This window comes from Drosophila arizonae, chromosome 2 (genome assembly GCF_054131065.1).
Source record: "Drosophila arizonae isolate 15081-1271.41 chromosome 2, UAZ_ARI_1.0, whole genome shotgun sequence".
Taxonomy (NCBI): Eukaryota; Metazoa; Arthropoda; class Insecta; order Diptera; family Drosophilidae; genus Drosophila; species Drosophila arizonae.
The window spans coordinates 29,964,327-29,982,794 of record NC_142922.1 but is presented as its reverse complement, the minus strand read 5'-3'; the positions used below and the strand labels follow the sequence as shown (position 1 = coordinate 29,982,794).

At 39.9% G+C, this 18,468-nt stretch overlaps 2 protein-coding genes across 17 annotated transcripts in view; both read right to left on the bottom strand.

Annotated features, from left to right (window-relative positions):
* Positions 1-292: 292 nt before the first annotated feature.
* On the bottom strand, positions 293-5,052 carry LOC108614268 (putative maleylacetoacetate isomerase 2). 3 transcript variants are annotated; one of them, XM_018008322.2, is made up of 4 exons: positions 4,635-5,052; positions 1,726-1,903; positions 1,326-1,656; positions 293-1,264 (listed from the first exon to the last, which is right to left on the bottom strand). In XM_018008322.2, the coding sequence occupies exons 1-4, from the start codon at positions 4,656-4,658 to the stop codon at positions 1,135-1,137; spliced, it is 663 nt and encodes a 220-aa protein (XP_017863811.1). In that variant the 5' UTR covers positions 4,659-5,052; the 3' UTR covers positions 293-1,134. The 3 variants fall into 3 exon arrangements, with proteins under 3 accessions (XP_017863811.1, XP_017863819.1, XP_017863803.1); XM_018008330.2 differs by lacking the exon at positions 4,635-5,052 and adding an exon at positions 3,707-4,573; XM_018008314.2 differs by lacking the exon at positions 4,635-5,052 and having other exon boundaries at positions 1,726-3,671.
* A 3,819-nt stretch (positions 5,053-8,871) lies between these two features.
* Positions 8,872-18,468, bottom strand: part of LOC108614097 (uncharacterized) — a 33,190-nt gene continuing 23,593 nt past the window's right edge. For 5 of the 14 annotated variants that reach the window (XM_089469776.1, XM_089469778.1, XM_089469785.1 and 2 more), the window contains 5 exons: positions 18,032-18,403; positions 14,849-17,977; positions 13,876-14,037; positions 13,161-13,687; positions 8,872-11,597 (listed from right to left, as the gene is read on the bottom strand). In XM_089469776.1, coding sequence (XP_089325902.1) covers positions 11,411-11,597; positions 13,161-13,687; positions 13,876-14,037; positions 14,849-17,977; positions 18,032-18,403 — 4,377 coding nt within the window. In that variant the 3' untranslated portion in view covers positions 8,872-11,410. Of the gene's footprint in view, positions 11,598-11,889; positions 11,954-12,462; positions 12,558-13,160; positions 13,688-13,875; positions 14,038-14,848; positions 17,978-18,031; positions 18,404-18,468 lie in introns of all 14 variants that reach the window. The other 9 variants (XR_016270241.1, XR_016270240.1, XR_016270242.1 and 6 more) reach the window with 9 other exon arrangements.

The window sequence follows — 18,468 nt, the reverse complement described above, 5'->3', positions numbered from 1 at the left end:
TTACAATATTGTGGGTATTAACATAGTATATGTTAGTCGGTTGGATGCGAGACCAGGCAATTCGATTTATATGTAGCCACCTGATAGCGATTTGCGGGTTTGTTTTGAAAAGGTCTACAATGAAATGGATTTGAAGAAAACTAGCAATCAACTGCTACATACAATATATTCGTTAGGTGCATACGATTTAATGGGGCTTTTCATTTGGCTTGTGCTTTTTAGTTAAATACAGAGTCTACATTTGACTTGTTCAAATACATAGTAGATATACTTTTGTTTTAGCAAAGAGACATTTAATTATTTGATTTGTTATAGTATATTTTAGTCACAGGAGAACTCTATAGCGCTCCGATTAAATGCCTAAGTATGGTAAGTGTGAATGAGTTCCTTATATGTATACTCTCAATAATTTGTTAGTTATTCTTTTGGTTTTTCGGTTCTGCCAGCTAATGGAGTTTACTTCCTCGTTGACTGAAGTTTTGTACTTTCATCAAAAAGTTACGTTGTAAAGCGCCCAACTTTTCTAGTTAACTTACATATGTATGCATACGTGTATACGATTGCGCGTTTTAGTTTAGAGAATGTAAATTTGCACTTAAATTATTTTCATTTTTTAAATCCCTGAATTAAATTTTGCTTTTCGTCATGATTAAGTTTGCAAATTGTTTGTAGTTTTTTTCGTTTTTGTTTTTTTTTTTTTTTTAGTTTTTAAATTTGTTTTGTTTCTGTTAGCCTAAATAAAATTCATAAAAATACGTTTTTACATATGAGTTCATCTTTTAGACAATTTGTTTTCACATTGATAAACCAAAGAAATAATACAATTTTTAAATCATGTTTTTTTTTCTTTTTGAGAATAATTAATATTGTTTTTGGTTTGGTTTTGAATGCCAATTAAAAATTTTATTTTTATCGATAGTATTTTTATGCATTTATGCATAGTTAAATGCTGTTAGCAATTTTTTGAATCACATCCGACTGTTTCTCTCCGCCTCACCAGCTGACTCTCCAGCTCCAAACTTATATCTGTTGCCGCCTTGTTGGGTTTCCGCCTGTTATAGATGTACTATGGGTGTTACAAACTGCAATTCACTTTTTAGTTTTACGGCGTTTTGCAGTTGTCATCGGAAAATTCTATTTGTTGGGCAGCTCCGGTGGACAATCCGGCTGATTGGAAGGATGAGCAGCTCGGAATGCTGGATTGCTCTCCAGCTCGCGATCAATCCGCAATATAATGGGATATGGGCGCAAGTCCACATGGAATCTGCGAGGCAATCAGTGGAGTCACAAATATACTTGGAATAATGCTGAAATGTACGACTTACCTTCGGGCATTGAACACCTGCGGCACGAGGCAGCAGTCGGCCATTGAGATCTCGTCACCAACGCAGTATTTGCCAGCCGATGTGGACAGGGCCTTCTCCACGGCACGGAAGCCACGTGTTATCCAGTGCTGTGCCCACTCCTTCTTCTTTTCCTCGCCGACGTGGATGAGTACAATGAGGTTCTGAAGCGGTTGAATGCCAGAGCAAATGATCTCAATTATCTCGCGGACCTTGGCCCGCTTGTGTACATCTTGTGGCAGCAAAGGACGTTGGGGACGGGTCTCCTCCAGGTAGTGCATGATGGCCACCGATTCGATCAGCGTATGCCCATCTAAATGGAGAGTTGCAATGGAGAAGAACTTAGAAATGACTAGCCACATGGCATCATTGCTCTAGTTACCAATTTGCAGGGCCGGCACCTGCTCCATAGGATTAACCTCTCGATACTCATTGCAGTGCTGCTCTCCGCCCGACTTGATGAGACTTATGGGCTTGATGTCGTAGGGTATTTCCTTCAGGTTCATCGCAATGCGCACTCGCCAGGAGCACGAACTGCGCCAATACGAGTAGAGTATCGGCTGGGAATCATTAGAATCTTGATTAGTCGACATTTTCGTAGAGTTCCCTGTGCCCCAGTTGCCAACTCGAGCCGTACCGGCCTCAAAATGAAACCACAATCTCAACGAGCTGCCGTATCAGCCCCCTTTTGAGAGATGTGTGCCGCTCTCATTTGAATAAACAATTTAAGTCGACATAGAACAGGTTGGCACTGATAACGCACACACACACACACATCAACACGAAGAATAATAGCACACACCCTCTACGCATGTTTAGAATAAAGCTCTGGTGAAACCAGTTCCTCGAGAGCCTAACAGATTTATAAGCAGTGCTGATAAAAATACATATTCATGAAGGTATATCCGGGCTGCGGTCACACCGGTTTCTACAACTGGAATTGGCCAGTGTGGCAGCCACTTTATAGTTAGTTTGAATATATTATAATACTACTTTTAATAATAATATATTATGACTAAACAATTTATTGTTGTTTATTCAGCCCATTTTGCTGTTATTGTATGTATCACATTCTTGGAATAACTGAAGTCCGCTATTTTCAAAAAGAAATATTTCATTTGTTTTCAATATACAATATTCTAATCCAAAAATGCATACATATTAGTAGCCTTAACATTCGGGGATTATAATTTAACTAAATGAGTAACTTAAATAACAAGTTTTACAGAGATTACTACTACTTTCTCGGTTCTCTTAGGTCAGTGATAAAATACATTCAATTCTGACATATGGCCTACGGTAAGGCTAACAGTATCTTCTGTATGAATCCACATAAGATTAGGCAACACAACAAGAATGGAGGATAGGGATAGGGCCTCGAAAATAAAAATATTTATCAGCAGTAGTACAGCATCACAAAAAATAAATAATATAACCTCGTAACTCATAAAACAACATCCTACGAGGTTTTCTAGGTAAGTTTAAGATTTCCATATTCATTGGTGTTAAGTTTCTCGATTTCCTAAGCAGAAAAAAATGAGGCTGTGCGACTAGGAGAATGACGAATTGTGAACATTTTGTATCTACCAGAGATTAGCTTTTAAGGGTGGATTAGGCTGACTCTCTAAGCTAATAGACCAATAAATTATATAGCCGGCAATCAGGTCGTAGCAAACCTGTAAATATTAATAACATTATCACTCAAAATTCTCTAGGAAAATTTACTAATGTTGAAGCCACACGATCTATTTTTTGTTTGTTTGTTTTTTTTTTTTTTGTTTTTTTGATTTGTTTTGTTTTTTGTGATTTAAACCATTATTTATTATTTTTGAAAATGAGCTTTTTCCAAAGAGGAAATAATTGATAGAATCGGTATAAAAAATTGAGAAATTGAGCAGTTAGTTACCGCCGACTGCATCGTTTTTAATGTTAAATATCTTACGTCCTGAAATTGTTGAAATTGTTTTTATTCAATGTCGATTTGCAACATGAGAACTTTAGCAGGAATTTTTTAGCTTTTTAACACTATTGAATTAATTATTAATTATTTAATTTGTTTTTCCATATTTCCATAATTTAGATAAGCTGCCTGAAAGTATGCTACGACAAATATAACTTCCGTCTTCAGACGACTTCAATTTAATTTATTTGGAAAGGTTCAAGGCATCTTTGTGGTTTATTATCAACCCTACATATTATACGAATATCACCCGTCGGATTAATTACTACTAATTTAAGTCAATAGTTTCACAGGCGTTAAGTATATTTTCAATTGGAATATTTCGCAAGAAGCCCAATTTAACTTGACTAAATTATTAATTTCGAACACAATTAGTTCTAGCCTCTTCTATTGGAATACCCACATGATTCATATAGGGGCCTTGTGCTAATTGCCAATTGCTGCAAGCGCTACGGAAGTTATACACACACTGACCGCCCGTGCCGAAGGACTAAATGCTCTGAGCAACAGTAACATGAGCCAATGGCCCGGACAAGCGTCAAAATAATATGAATGTAGGTATGTGTGTGTGCGCATGCATCTATATACAAAGGACCCTATTCTGTTCGGCCAAAAAGCAGACGAATTCCAGGAATAAGCGCCAGTCCACATAGGCCAACAAAGAGCGATGGGTCTGGTCTGTATGTATGTTCAGATACATACATACATAGGGGAGCATAATAAGTTGCCTAAAAGTTCGTTGAACCCATGTGAAAGTAAATTCGGAAACATCCCGAGAATGCCAGGGAGCCGAGAGTAGGCCGAGTCGGCGCCGAGTTCCGATGTGTGTCGTACATCAAGGTCGGCTAGGGGCATTAACCTTAACCAATTTGACGTTGTCCTGGTTGCTACCAAGCAAAAGCAAGCCTGTACGACGCGCCAAGGACACTCGCAGACGGCCACGGCACGGCGCGCTCAAGAGTCAGCGCGAGCGCTGCAACAAAATGGCTCACAAGTTTCGCTGGGGTGCTTTTCACTGATTAGGGGTTGCTTTTGAGAGCCGAAGTTTGAGTTGTGTGCGACGAGCAGGGTTGTCGAGTCCGCCTCCTGCTGCATACATCTGCCGCGGTGTCCTGCTCCCGAGCACAGCCTGGCAGCCCTGGACGCGGCATTTCACAGTGCGAAGAACAGCGCAAAAGCTTTCGGCTATGCGCATGGGCAAAAACCGCATGTTTGCAGTATGAGTTTAACTCAAACCAACTGACAGTCTTTGGCGGCGTAGGATGAGTGAGTTTTCAGCAAGCATTTCATTTTTTAACACCGGGGGCACCGAGCACGGAGGGAGCACTTACCTTGGCTATGGCCGAGAGGGACATAGCGTTGTGATGATACTTTGAGTAGTTAATTTTGAAGCCGTTTAAGCCGGACGCACTGCGAAAACGATAATTGGCGGACCGGACGGGGGTGGAGCTGCTGCAGAACTAGACGTGAACTGCGTTAGGCAGTCGAACTCGGATCTAGTCACCAGCGACACAATAACTGCACTGGCCAAACACCTATTTGGCAATCAGAAATGTGCCTTTGTCAATATTGTTGTATGCACGGCAGTGCTGGAAGGTAAAATGACTGCAGGCGACCCTAAATGCACTCAAAGTCAAACGAAACGATGGTTGAGGTAAGCGCGGAACGCGGGCGCAATGGACGCAACAACGACTGAGGCAGCGACAACGACAGGATACGATGCCAGAACGCAACTGAACACACTAAACTAAATAAAGGAGTGCAAAAACGAAAGCAAAGGACACACGACAAAGCTGGCAGTGCGGGGAGAGCCAGAGCAAGCGAGAGCCAAGCAGATAGATACTCAACGCGCGAGAGAAAGGGAGAGAGAATGAAAGACTAAGCAAATGAGAGAGAAAGAGCGCGAACGGCACAAACTAGCCACGGAGCTCAGATGGCAAAGCAAAAGCTGCTTGCTGGTTGCTGGTTGTTGGCTTTGCTAAGCTTTTAGCTAATATCCAAACCAACGAGCAGCAGTAGCTGTGAAAGATCTGCATACAATTTGAATGAAAAACCAATTTAATTTTTTTTTTATGACCACCAGTTTATTTGTGTTTTACATATTTAAATGTTTCTTTTTTTTGTGTTACTAGATTCTTTGTAAGTTTACTTCATTTCCATTAAGGTTGCTCAAATGATTTTTGATTAAATTACACGACTTAAACCTAAAGGTATGTAACATATGGACTAAAATAGTTAACAAATAGTTACAGTTTTGTTTCTATAGGAGTAAAACGTATAGATAAATAAACACCTAATGTATAAATTTGTACAACTAAAGCAACGTCAGGAAATTGAAGTTGAACTCATTACAAAATTTTATTTCTGTTTCGTTTTTGTTTGTAGAAATGCAACAATGTGTATAACGACCTTAAAGCAGTCGCACAACCAATAGAATATCACACCAAAAAATGGCAGAGTACAACGAATACAACAAAGTGTAAGAGAGTGGGTGTGTGCGTGTGTGTGTGTGTGTGTGTTATGTCTGTCTGTCTGTCTGTCTGTCTGTGTCAGACTGTTCTATATGTGTATGTGTGTGTACTTGTCTAAGGAGACAGCGGACATCATTGCTAACTAGTAGGTAGGTAACGGTAATTATCGTCGTTCATCTGTGAGGCAGGGTTCTGTACAGATCTCACTCTCTCTTTGTCTCATGCTAGTGGGTGTACCGGGTACAACATTCATAAAGTTTAACTACCTCAGCGCTACCTAAGTTGTCGTCGTTGTCGTTTTTAGCTAGCTAACAAAAGTAACTGTATAATATGTATGTACGTGTATACATATGTTTGTATGTATTTATAAAATCGCCAACAAATCAATAAATTATTGTTGTAATATTTTTAGAAAATAGTGTCCATATATCATCATCATTTTCGGTACAACTTGCTTGCAATGTAATGCATACGTTTCTTATATTCATTTTGTTTTCTCACTTAGTCTAATACATTCGAAGAATTGACTACAATTTAATGGCAAGAGCCACACGTTTTTTAAAGTTTTTTTTTGTTTCTTTTTTTTGTTTTTGTTTTTTTTATCGTTTTTTTATGTGAGCTTTGTTTTTTTTTTTTTTTTCAAGAAGTTTACATGTACACAACATTGTACGTTACACATACACATACAATACACAATAATCATAATAATCATAAGTATTTTAATGTTAATGTTAAATATAACTGGTAACATCAGCTAAATACAATATGCTTCAATATGCTAAAAACTTGTCGTTCCATTATAATTATCAGAGATGCAGCCATAGTCGAACGATTTGTGACCGACCACTTAGCAAAATACATAATTTTAAAAATTATTTTTGGAGGGAATATTCATGATTCTCAAATATCTTTACGTTATTCAATTTGACATCGAATTTAATAATATAGTAAAGAATATTGTTAGCATGTGTATAAGAAACAATAAAATATCGTATTCAAATACGTGTTCAGTAACTAAAAAGCTATATCGTTTACGTTTTCGTTTTCGATATCGATTTCGATTCGGATCGGTTCTCGATTTAGATTCGTTGAAAAAAATGCATAAGTTATATGACAAAAAACATTTACATTTGTAAAAATTGTAAAGCATAGTTAAAGCAGTTTTACATACATATTTTAAATGATAGCACGTACGTAAAATTCGTTTGCCATTCATTTCAATTTCAATTTCAACTTCGATTTTGTTTTCAGTTTCAATTTCAATTTCAATTTACACCTATTTTGATCATCAGTTACAACCATGAAAACATTTATGTATGTTTACATTCATGCATTTGTACCCATCCATATGATGTATGCCATATGCATGTACCATAAAATATTTCTTACCATCTCAATAATATCGCATATTAGTATATATATATATACATATATATAAATATATATATGTGTGTGTGTGAAAGAATGTGTGTATGTCTGCGTTTCAGAGAATTTACATGCTAAGTACAATTTAAGTTCAACAAGAGGTTATTATAGCATTTAAGCTAATGCCATAAAGTAACAGTTTATTTTTCTTTTATAAAAGATTTCTGCATATTACAGTTAAAACTTACGTCTGAGAGTTCTTTGTTTACTTATATATATGTATATGGTTACTTCATCTTTGTCTTTGTATTTTATAATATTTTTGGATTGGATCGGCAATCCTCGGCAATGAGCTGGAGCTATGACTCTACCCAACTTTTTCCGCCTTAAGCGTAATCGTTTAAAGTGTTTACGAGCAAACGCATATAGGGTTGAGGTTGAGGCAAACTCATAATAAATAAAAAGTTAACTAAAGTTGTTCTGAGAAAGAATAGAAAACTGACAAACATTTCTTTTTTTGTTAGGAAAATTTTCGACTTGAACTAAAAATGAATATAAATATTACTTTTTATGTTAATATGGCTGAGTTGTCCAAGTTTTGGGCGAATGTTTTTGGCTATATCCTCTGAATGCTACTCGATTATTCATGGATCATCGTCAAGCCCATTTTCTCGTTTGCCCCATGAAGTTTTATATATATATTCTATATATTTGCATTCCTGGCATTTAGCCTAAAACTTTTCTATTTGACTTATGAGCTAAACAGGAATACATCCATAGAAATGTACATAATCTTATCTGTGTCTGTTTTCTATATATATATTTGTATATATATATTGAATGTTTCACTTATGTTTTTATTTTATTTTGTTTGTAGTTTAAATTAAATTGATATGTCTAAGAGCTATTATCAATCGTTTATCAATAAAGAAAGATTTTTTCAAAGTTTTCATTTTTTTTCCTGGTTTTTAGATACCTGCGCCTATGGTAAACTCCATATAAGAAGCTTTGCGTCATGCATGTAATTTGTATAGTAAAATTATTGTTATAAATTGATATCTGTACATATGTAAGTAGTGTCGTATAGTTGTTATACACACACTTCTCAATTAGTAGACTTGAATCTTAACTAATCCGAGTTTCATATTGTTTATTCACTTGTTGAGTTTGAGCTTTCGAGTTGTTGAGTTGTTGAGCTAAAAATAAGTCTGTGACGTGCAGATCCATGATGTCTATATACAGATCTTATATAGTTGACATATACACAGTAATCGAATATGGATATCTGTGTACTGCATAAATAGTTATTATACATTCTTATACACTTAATGAACAATCACAACGCAGAGTATTCGAAAAAAGTGCTGCTGGCGCCGCTGAGATTGCAGTTTTTGGTTTGCTTTGCTTTGTATTTATATATATATTTTTGTGTTTTTTTTTTTCAAAATAAAAAGAAAGTGAATATAGCAGAGAATACATTTCACAGATTGTCATATCTACTTTGTTTGCGTTTCGAGTAATTAAAAAATAAAAATGCACCCAAATCACATTGAAATAACAAATTTAATCAATAGAAAGTGCAAAAAGGTGAAACATACAACTAAATAATATATGTTTATGATCGATGATGAAACAATAAGTAATCGAGAGATAAATTCGCCACTTCGACATAGAAATTACAGCCTAGCTTAATATTATTATTATTCAACTCGTTTCTTATTTGAAATATGGCTTTTGTCTTCATTTTTTTTTTTTTTTTTTTTTTTTTTTTTTTTTTTTTTTTTTTAATCTGTAGGAAACTTTTTTTTGATAAAGCAACAAAGTACCGATTACATGTCTAATGTTACCTAAATAATACAGCTAAAGTTCATATTTGTTATTTATGGTATATTCCTTTTGTATAAGCATACGATTGAAGACTTAAGATCTAAGCTTTGAAGGCATATACTTTAAATATTTTCTCATTCTTCCATGCGAACATAAAAAGTATTATGTGGAAAACGAAAGGGAAACTGAGTCGAGTGTTGAATCTGTTAAGAAAATGCATACAACAAAAGTTGATCAGCTGAAATTAGATTTTCTATTGTTTGTCTGTGTATACAAGATTGCTTTGCTTTGCTAACATATATATACATATATTGTATGTATGTATAAAAATAGTGTAACTGGCTGAGAAGAGTCTTTAAGCGGCTTCCGAGGCCCACAACAAACTGTTTGAAGATACTTTGTGGTGGGTTTGCTTTAGCTGTCGCTTACAAGTTTCTACTTATGCAACTATTTGGCTAAATATTGAATAAATGTGTCTACTAGCAATGCGTACTTATACACTCAGAAATCTCTAACGAACGATATATAACTAAGGGCTATGCGTATGCCATCTATTTGTAGGAAAAGAAAAGAAGGATTCAACTTTTACAGCGCAGGCAGCAAAACATTATTTCGGCACCGGATCGGCGCCTCTATAAATATTGCATTATCCTATAACTATATCCCACATCCTGCAGTCGCGTTCGTTTGAGTATTGAAGTTCAGGACTGGATTAATTATTTTTAATACTTATTTACACTAATCGTAGCTGATGTAGACAATAAGCAAATTACAACCTTAAAAATTGCTACAAGTTTTTTCTTTGCTTGGCCGTGTTTGTGTGTGTGTGTATGTGTGTGTGTGGGTATTGAGTTGTTGTAGCTCTAAATACATTTGGGTTTTTAATTACAGTTAAATTAGATTACATTATACATATATATATATTAGTATATATATTATACTTATTTACGTCATAATATACCACTGGCCTCGTAAACATTTATTGCGTACACTCAATTGATCTATTTGTTGTAGTACATTCGCTCACTCTCCAAATGGAAAACGTGTGATTCTTGTTGTTGTTGCTGTTGTTGTTCATTTTAATGGCAGATTTACTGTTTGTACCATGTACATATACATATACATACATACACATATTATTAATTACTATTATATATCTATTAAAACGTTATATGTATGCTAATATATATATGTATTGTTATTCTCTGGGGCTAAACGAAAACAACTTTAAGTTTTTTGCCTCGAGGTGAATGAGTGTTCGTGTGTGTGTTAGTTTGTCTGTGTATGTTCGTGTGTGTGTTTGATTGGTTTAATAAACATTATGTCTTTTATTCATTTTTGGAGAAACATTTAAATAATAATAATAGTAATATTTACTATTTAAATACTTAATTTTAGAATTCAGTATATATTTACAATATGTATATATATAAATTTATCTACTTATATGCATGTACCGTGTAGTTTCTATATACAGCTTCTTGTTAAAAGTTAAAATGTTTCAATTTGAGTTTCACTTTGTTTATTTCTCTTTAGCTAAAATCGTTTTTGATCTCACTCAATATCACTTGATTTCACTAGATTTTTCATTTGCTTTTGCTTTCGCCTCTGATGCAGCAAAATGTTCTACAATAGTTTCTAGGTGTGTAAGTACAATAAAAGATTAAGTTTAAACGCTTGAAATTTGTTTGAACGGTAGCTTATAACCTAAAACAACAATCATTTGTAGTGTTAGTGATTCATATATGTATATATATATCGGTATATATGCTCATCGACATATATCGGAGCTCTTACGGACTAAACATGTATCGTAAAGTAACTGTGAAATGGGATGCAACTAGTTGTTAAGTAGAAAAACATTTAGTTAACAGTTACGTACGCGCTACTAGATTTACTCAACGTGATTGATTTAGGCTTAGAATTTAAAACTAGAGTCGAGTCGAGAGTCGAGAGTCGAGAGAAAAACGCCTACTATAAAAATACGGTAGGTATAGTAAAGTTTTGTTGTTTGTAACACAAATATTGCATTTGCCTACAGTAATAGTTAATAACAATTCAATTTGAACTTGCTTCAATATTAGTTATATAAATATTTATATATTTATATATGTATGTATATACAAATTAAACTAAGACTCTGATTTGTGTGTTGTAGTCAGCTAGATAGAAAGATAGTTAGATTTATAGATAGATAGATAGATTGTTGGGTAGGTAGTTAGATAGGAAGAGAGCGTGAAAATGAGAAAAATGCCTTTAACTTTTGAATACATCGAAATTACGATATTCATTTACTTAACTATACACATTGAACTCGGATCCATCCGATCGAGTATCGATTAATTTAATTATATTCTAAAAGTTGTAAACAATGCTTGCTGCTTGCTTAACGCGATTGTCAATCGATGCTGAGGCCTTCCTGTGGCTGGCTGTCCATAGTTAGTCTAGGATGTTGCTGTGGCCATTGCTGTTGCTGCTGCGGATGTTGCTGCTGCTGCTGCGGATGCTGCTGTTGTGGCGACAGCAACAACAAGTGTGGATGATTGCTGTTTGGAATTGGATAGTTGTTCCGCTTCTTGTACTCGATGCGTTTTCATATGGGCGCTGCGGCTCTTCACCTTATTGAAGACTCTGGCAGAGTGAGAGAGAGAGAGAGAAAAGAAAGTGCGTTTTCATTAGAGTCCGATGTGAACAGGATCCAACTAACTAAAATGCATACTTTTCGTACAGGCTATTAAAACATTTAGATGGAGAATTGAGCACAGATATAGCAGAGTATAAGTAGTTGGTATCTAAGCGACATGCACACATAAATAGGTATATATATATTTATAATTATGCATATAGATATTGCGGTGATTCATGCAAAGATCGATCAATTTTTGTTTTTTAGTTTTTTCATTTCTTTTGTTTTGAAAGTTACTTAGCCTTGTGTGTAGATAAATTGCTTTGTTGTTATTAGTTACTATGGAGAGTACAGAGTTTTGCTTGGTAGTTGTTCGAACGTAAAACAGAAAAATTAATAAATACAGTTGTTGTTGTAAGAGAACGAAAAGTTGAAAAGAAATGTGCGCTGAAATGTTATTGAATAATGTAGACGATTGCGGCGATTCTTCAGTTGTGATCTCTAAACGGTTTGAATTTCGATCAATTCGTTAGCCAATTGGTTGCTGAGGACCAGGACCGGGATCAGGATCGGGTTCAGGATCACGCATAAAGCAAGCTCCGTCATATTATGAAAGATTTTCACATTTAGAAATTGTTTAAAAAGTCGATGAACGAATTGCCCCAGAAACGGTAAATGGGGCATTCGAGTTATATGTATGTACAATAGATGAAATGCAAAGGGCACATAGCGCGCTACATTTCGAGTAGTATCATAACCAATTGAGGTTAGTACATTAAAATCAGAGAACAAAGAGGTTCGAGACAGAAAACAAATCAAATGAATGAAACGCAAAGTGAAAACGGAAAATGATAAGCCAAATTCACTTACTTACCCAGAGATCGGCCGGCTCGAGTTGACCCCTTGGCTGAGAGTCTGTGAGGAGCTGATTTCAGTAACGCCTATTTGCGAGTTGTGACTCTTCGCTTTAAAATTGCAATTTATTGGATCATTTATTGATTTGATGGTTTCGATTTCAATATATATTGTATATATATTTTATTCGTTTTGGTTTGGTTTTGGCATCATGGAACAACAAAATACAATACAACAACAATAACAACAATTATTATCGCTTAATGATTGAACGCTAAACTAAACGCCACAAAAATAAGACTTGTATACACGAAACTCAACTATAAAAGAGTCTACAAAGCAAATCGAGTAGGCAGAAATAGGTACGAAAAAATGTGAAGAACAGCAGAAAATTATTGAAAATCATATTCGAATAGAAAACAAAATGACGTTCAAAATGTTAAAATGAGAAATGAACAGAATAAATTCTAGCTAGAAACAAGCCAGACTTCGCACTCAATCGAATGAATATCTTTTGAGACGAAAGTTACGGTACGGTTACGATATAGCGTGCTTTACGGTCTTAACTCAATACGGGCACTCAAATCGCTCAATATGCTTGCGAAATTCAAAATTCTCAATAAATTTTAAGATTCTCTTATGAGCTTGACAATTTGGTATTTTTTTTAGTATTTTACGAATTGTTGTTGGATAGTTTCTTGGGGGAATCTTACTTGCCGCACACCTTGCAGGGAAATTCACTGTCCTTGGGCATATTGGAATTGTTGCCGTTGCTACTGTCTTTCATTGCTGTCGATGCCGTTGCTGTTGCTGCGCCGGCAACAGCTGCTGTTGCGGCTGATGCTGCAGCTGTTGCTAATGCTGTGCTTGCCACTGAGAGCATCGTTGGGTTTGTGGAAATGCCAGCGATGCTGTTGCTGTTGTTGTTCATATTGTTGTTGTTGTTCGCGGTGGTGCTGTTATGGCCATTAGTGTGCGTTATGGTTGTTGTTGCATTGTTGCTAGTCTGTTGACTGCTGCTAGTCAGGGGAGTGCATGCGTTGCTGCTATTGGTGTTGTTGTTGTTGCTGGAATTATGGTTGTTGTTGGCACTAGTTGCCGTGGCATGCTGGTTGTTGTTGCTATTGCTGTTGTTGTGGCTGTTGTTGTTGCTGTTGTTGTTGCTATTATTGTTGCTGGCATTTCTACCGTAAGCGTGTATGCGAACATGACCATGCAGCGCCGCCTTAGAACTGAAGCTCTACATTTTGGTCATGGAACGCAGAGAAAGCGGCATTATGTACAAGAAAGAAAGTAAAAATGAACCGGAGTGAGTTGTGGGGGTATTTGGTAGACACGTGTGTATGTGGGTACTAAATAGCGCAACAGGGAATCGGGATGGCACAGCGTGACCTGAACAGGTCTACCCACTCTCTGAACACTACTTACCGCCGAGCAGTCGGCAATCTCGCATACGTAGGGCTTCTGCTCTACCGTCGGAACGGTCGCAGGAACTGGCTCCATTTTCAAATGCGACACCTTGTAATCCACACAGAGTTTCTTCCAAAAGTAATACATTTGCACGCATTCGCCAGAAGTCTTTGTGTGAAGCTGTAAGACATGTACATAATCTCTCTGAATGATGGTCATATTAACTGAAATTGCAATAGTCGGGACTGTCCGACTTAAAGATCCTCTAAGCTGATTTTGTACACAATTCATGCTTTACTGTGAATAGACCAAAGATCTTTTGCCATTTCAGGAATAAATAGAAAGTTTTTGAAAGCTATAAATAAGGTTTATCTAGTTTCCGAGTATCTATATAATTAATTTGATATTTCATTCGTACAGTAGAGTCATTGTAGTCATGTTATTTTATGATGCGTTAGTTCCTATCCAGTTAGTTGGAAAAAGCAAATGATAGATATTTACAATTTTAAATCCCATAGCCTAAAATTTCGGTAATCCTTTCTATCAAACAAATTAGAAGATTATTTTTCGTGGGTTTTCAATCTATATATAGAAATTTCGTAGACTCAAAGAAAATTGTCGGATGTGTTTGTAGTGTTCGTATCAATACTTATGTATATTTTGTAATATTCACCAGTTTTACTGTTCGGATTAACGAGGAAGCTATTATTATTATCTATTGATTTGCCAAAAATTATATTGAAATGCCTTTTGGGAGTATGAAAAACCGGAAAAAACAAACAATTTCTAAAATTTTGCAGCTAGAGCTCGAAAAGTTGATTTACTGCATATCTCTTCCTGTGATTTCCTAATGCCTCAAGATCAAAACCTTTCATAACAAGCAGAGTAGATATACGCAATATCAATATCAGACTACTTTAATACTAAATATGATATGATATGATATGAGCTGAGCAAAATTGTTTTTCATAATAATTTCCGTTAATCTCACCTCGCCCGCGATTTTGCCAAAGTCCTTGCCGTGTTTCTCGAGGCCGCGTAGAAATTGCTCCAGCTCGTAGGCAGTCCACTTCATCTGGAATGCGCTGGACTGCATCTGCAGTAGTGCGAGCACCGCTGCCGCCGAGTTGCCCTTGGCGTCGAGCAGCGTCTGTAGAGCCACCTCTTCGGAATGGCTGCCCATGGGCACGGCCGATGACTTGCTGAGATCGATGTAACGCATCAGTATCTTATCGTCCAGCTGGACGCTGGGGTCCCACATGAGGTCGGCGCACATGGGCTCTTTGAGGGACTCCTCTGGCGCCTTGCAGGCTGGGATCTGCGCTTGATAGGTGGAGCCGAGGTTCACCTTGGACTCATCGCAGAAGTCCACCAAGCCCACGGGATCCCCAAAGTCATCGTCGAACACATCGAACATGCCCTGGCCGAGCTGCTTGCGCACATTGCAGTAGAGTCCGGTGCCCTTGCGATCCGGATTGAGTATTGGGGCAGGCGTGTAGTGGGTCCGCGACGGCTTGCGCAGCTTGGAGCGGTGCGGCGAGAGTGTGTGGAATTTCGAGAACTTGTGCACATCCTGCGCCCCATTGGAGCGCAGGCGCCGCTTCAGTATGGAATTCGTTTGATTGGACAACGGCTGCAGATTGGCCACACTCGAGGCAGCAGTGACGACGGTCGGAATTGCTGCGGGCAAAGCGGGCAGCATGGGCTTGCTGCAGTTGCTCTTGGAGTCGTCGCAGGCAAAGAGCAGGCTCGCATCCAGTGCAGTCGCCTGAGCCGTGCTAAATGCGGACTTGTTGCTGCCAGCCCCATTGTTGCCATAGAGCATCGGCTGCAGCAGGCTATTCAAGGGCTGCAACATCATCGACTGCTGCTGCTGCTGCTGCTGCTGTTGATTGGCATCCAAATACTGAGCTTGACAGTTCATGGGCGAGAAGTTGGTCAGCACAAAATCAGTCTGCTGCTGTTGCTGTTGCTCGCTTTGAATTGCTGGCAGCTGTGTCAGTTGCAATTGTTGCTGCTGACTCTCCATTTGCTGCTGTTGCTGCTCTTGTGGTTGCTGCTGATCCTGTTGCTGTTCCTGCTGCTGCTGCTGCTGCATTTGCAATTGCAGCTGCAGTTGTTGTTGCTGTTGCTGTTGCTGTTGCTGCTGCTGCTGCTGTTGCTGTTGCTGCTGGTCGTAAAGCGCAGTCGTCGACTGCAATTGCTCAATGGGCTGCACGTTCGTAGTAGTTGCTGCTGTTGCTGCGTGCAGCACCTGGCGCTGCTGACCGAACTCGCGGGGCGATGAGGACAGCAGCGGATCATCGGAGTTGGGCATCATTTGGGACTGCAGGCCGAGGCCGGGCAAGTAGTAAAGATCAATGATGTTCTCGCCCTGCTGCTCGCTGCTCAGCTGCAGCTGGATATTCTCCTCGGGCAGCACCTCGCGCAGCACCTGCTTAACATCCTCGGCCGAGCCAATGCCGCTGGTGAAGAAGGACTCGGACAGCGGGGAGGTGGCGTTGCGTGAGTCATTCAGGAACTCCTGATCCTCGTCCAGGAACGACAGATTCGTCTCGGCAAACTCGCGCAGGTCGCACTCAGCATCATCCTCGGTGCCACTCAGCAGATCCTCCACTTTAATGGACGGGTCGAAGCTGCTCTCCTCCAGCACCGTCTTCAGCTTGAGTATCTTCTCGTTGTCGTTCTCGGTGAGCTGCTGCAGGGAGTCGCCGTCGTCTGTCTTGAAGTAGACGTGCGAGAAGTCTGTCTTGTCGCCGAAGAACGTGTGACTGGCGTCCACAAACTGAGCCGCAGCATCCTCTATGAAGGGTGAGGACTGTGCCATATTCTCGTGGCTGGACGGCGGCGTCGGATAGGCTATTGGCGAATGTAAGGGTGAGGAGAGCACGCCGAGATTGCTCCCGTTGCGCATGTTGGCGATGGCCTGAATCTGCGAGCTATTCTGCATGATGATCTCCTTGGAATGGAATTGCTGGAAGGTGGGCAATGGCGTCGTCTTGTTGACGCTGCTCGTTGTGCTGGTTAGTCCCGGCTCCGTCTTGACCAGCTGCGTGTGCACCGCCTCGCCGGCCTCGCTGAGCAGCGAAAAGTCATCGGAATGTTCCGTCTTGTTCACCCCATCCTCCTCATCATTGAGCAGTTCCATAGTGTCCACCGTTTGGAGCAGCATTTCCGTATCCGAGACATTGTACACCTCCGCGTCGTCGAAGAGGTCCGATGCATCCGCATCGCTCGTGTAGGTCACTGTGTAAACACCGCCTCCGCTCGTAATGCTGCTGGCCTCACTGACTCCCAGATTCTCCTGGCTGTTCGCAATGGCCACTGAGAGCGGAGTGCCGTCCGGCAACGAGATGCTGCTGGAGGAGCACGTGGCATTGCTGCTGCCGCTATTGTTGCTGCTGTTGCTGCTGTTGATGTTGCTGCTGTCGCTAGCCGTAATGGCCTGGCTGGAGACGAGCTTGCTCTTGGTGGACACCACATGCACATCCGAGGGTATGATGACGGTGCGGTTGTTGTTGGTTATTATCTGTCGCCCGGTGGTCTGGAGAGTGCTGCCAATCGTAGTCAGCTCCGTGCCCGTCACATTGCTCAGCAGGAGATTCGTGCCGTTCTGCGACTGCATGTGTGTCTTCTTGGAGGCGACGGCGATGCGCGTGCCCCGCTTGAGCAGCTCAATCAATGTCGAGTCCTTGGGGTCCACGTTGCTGGAGAGGCCGTTGATGGTGCCGCCGCCCTTCAGTGCCGTCAGGGCGCTCATCGTGGTTGTGGTAGGCACATTGTTGGTGGTTATGGTGATGGTGTTGGCACCACTGCCCAAGCTGAGAGTCTTTGGCTGCCTGTGACCTCCGCTGAAGATCTCGATGCTCTGCGGCAGGCCAATCTGCTGTATGCTTAGCCCGTTGCTGCTCTTGATTGTGGTTGCTGCGGGCAGCACCGCCGTGGTGGTGCTGCTGCTGGTGGATAGCGCCTGGCTCAGGCTGGTGCTGCTGCACTTGGGGTTGAGAAAGCTCTCCAGGTCACTGATCGAGCGTCGCAGCGTGTTGCTGTTGCTGCTGCAGACGCCAACGCTGCCGCTGCTGCACGAGGTGCTCGGTGGTGCAGGCACCACAAAGGCGCCCTATGAGAGGGGCATTAATATTGATTGCATTTCTAGGGTTTATCATTGGTTTACCTTAGTTATGTCCTTCCGCTTGCTGATGATTTTCTCCTCGATCAGAGCGCGCACTCCTATGCTGGCTGTCTGCAGCGGGGGCCCATTCGAGTCCTTCTTCTCACTGCGCTTCGTTTCCGGATCCTTCTTGAAGTACCCGCCATGCAGGCGCATGTGCCCATTGAGGGCGGGTATATTCTTGAACTTGCGATGGCACAGATTGCACTCGACCGGCTTGTCGATCTTGACGATGTTCAGCAGATGCGGATTAATGGCGGCCACCAGCTGCTGGCTCAGCTCATCGTCCTTGACCTCGTCGGGTGAGCCTGACGCCGAGCCAGCCAGCTCGGTGCCATCCTCCACAGTTACAGTCACATTCTGTGCATTATTGAGCTGAAAGTGGGAATTGATCATGAATATATCATGCTCATATCAGGTTCAGCTCGTCCACGCAGATG

Excerpts from the sequence above, each read along its gene's own strand:
- LOC108614268 (XM_018008314.2), bottom strand. The coding sequence starts at position 1,936 with ATGTCGACTAATCAAGATTCTAATGATTCCCAGCCGATACTCTACTCG. Across the intron at positions 1,657-1,725 it reads GGTGCCGGCCCTGCAAATTG|ATGGGCATACGCTGATCGAA; the intron begins GTAACTAGAGCA and ends CTCTCCATTTAG. Across the intron at positions 1,265-1,325 it reads CAGGTGTTCAATGCCCGAAG|ATTCCATGTGGACTTGCGCC; the intron begins GTAAGTCGTACA and ends ATTGCCTCGCAG.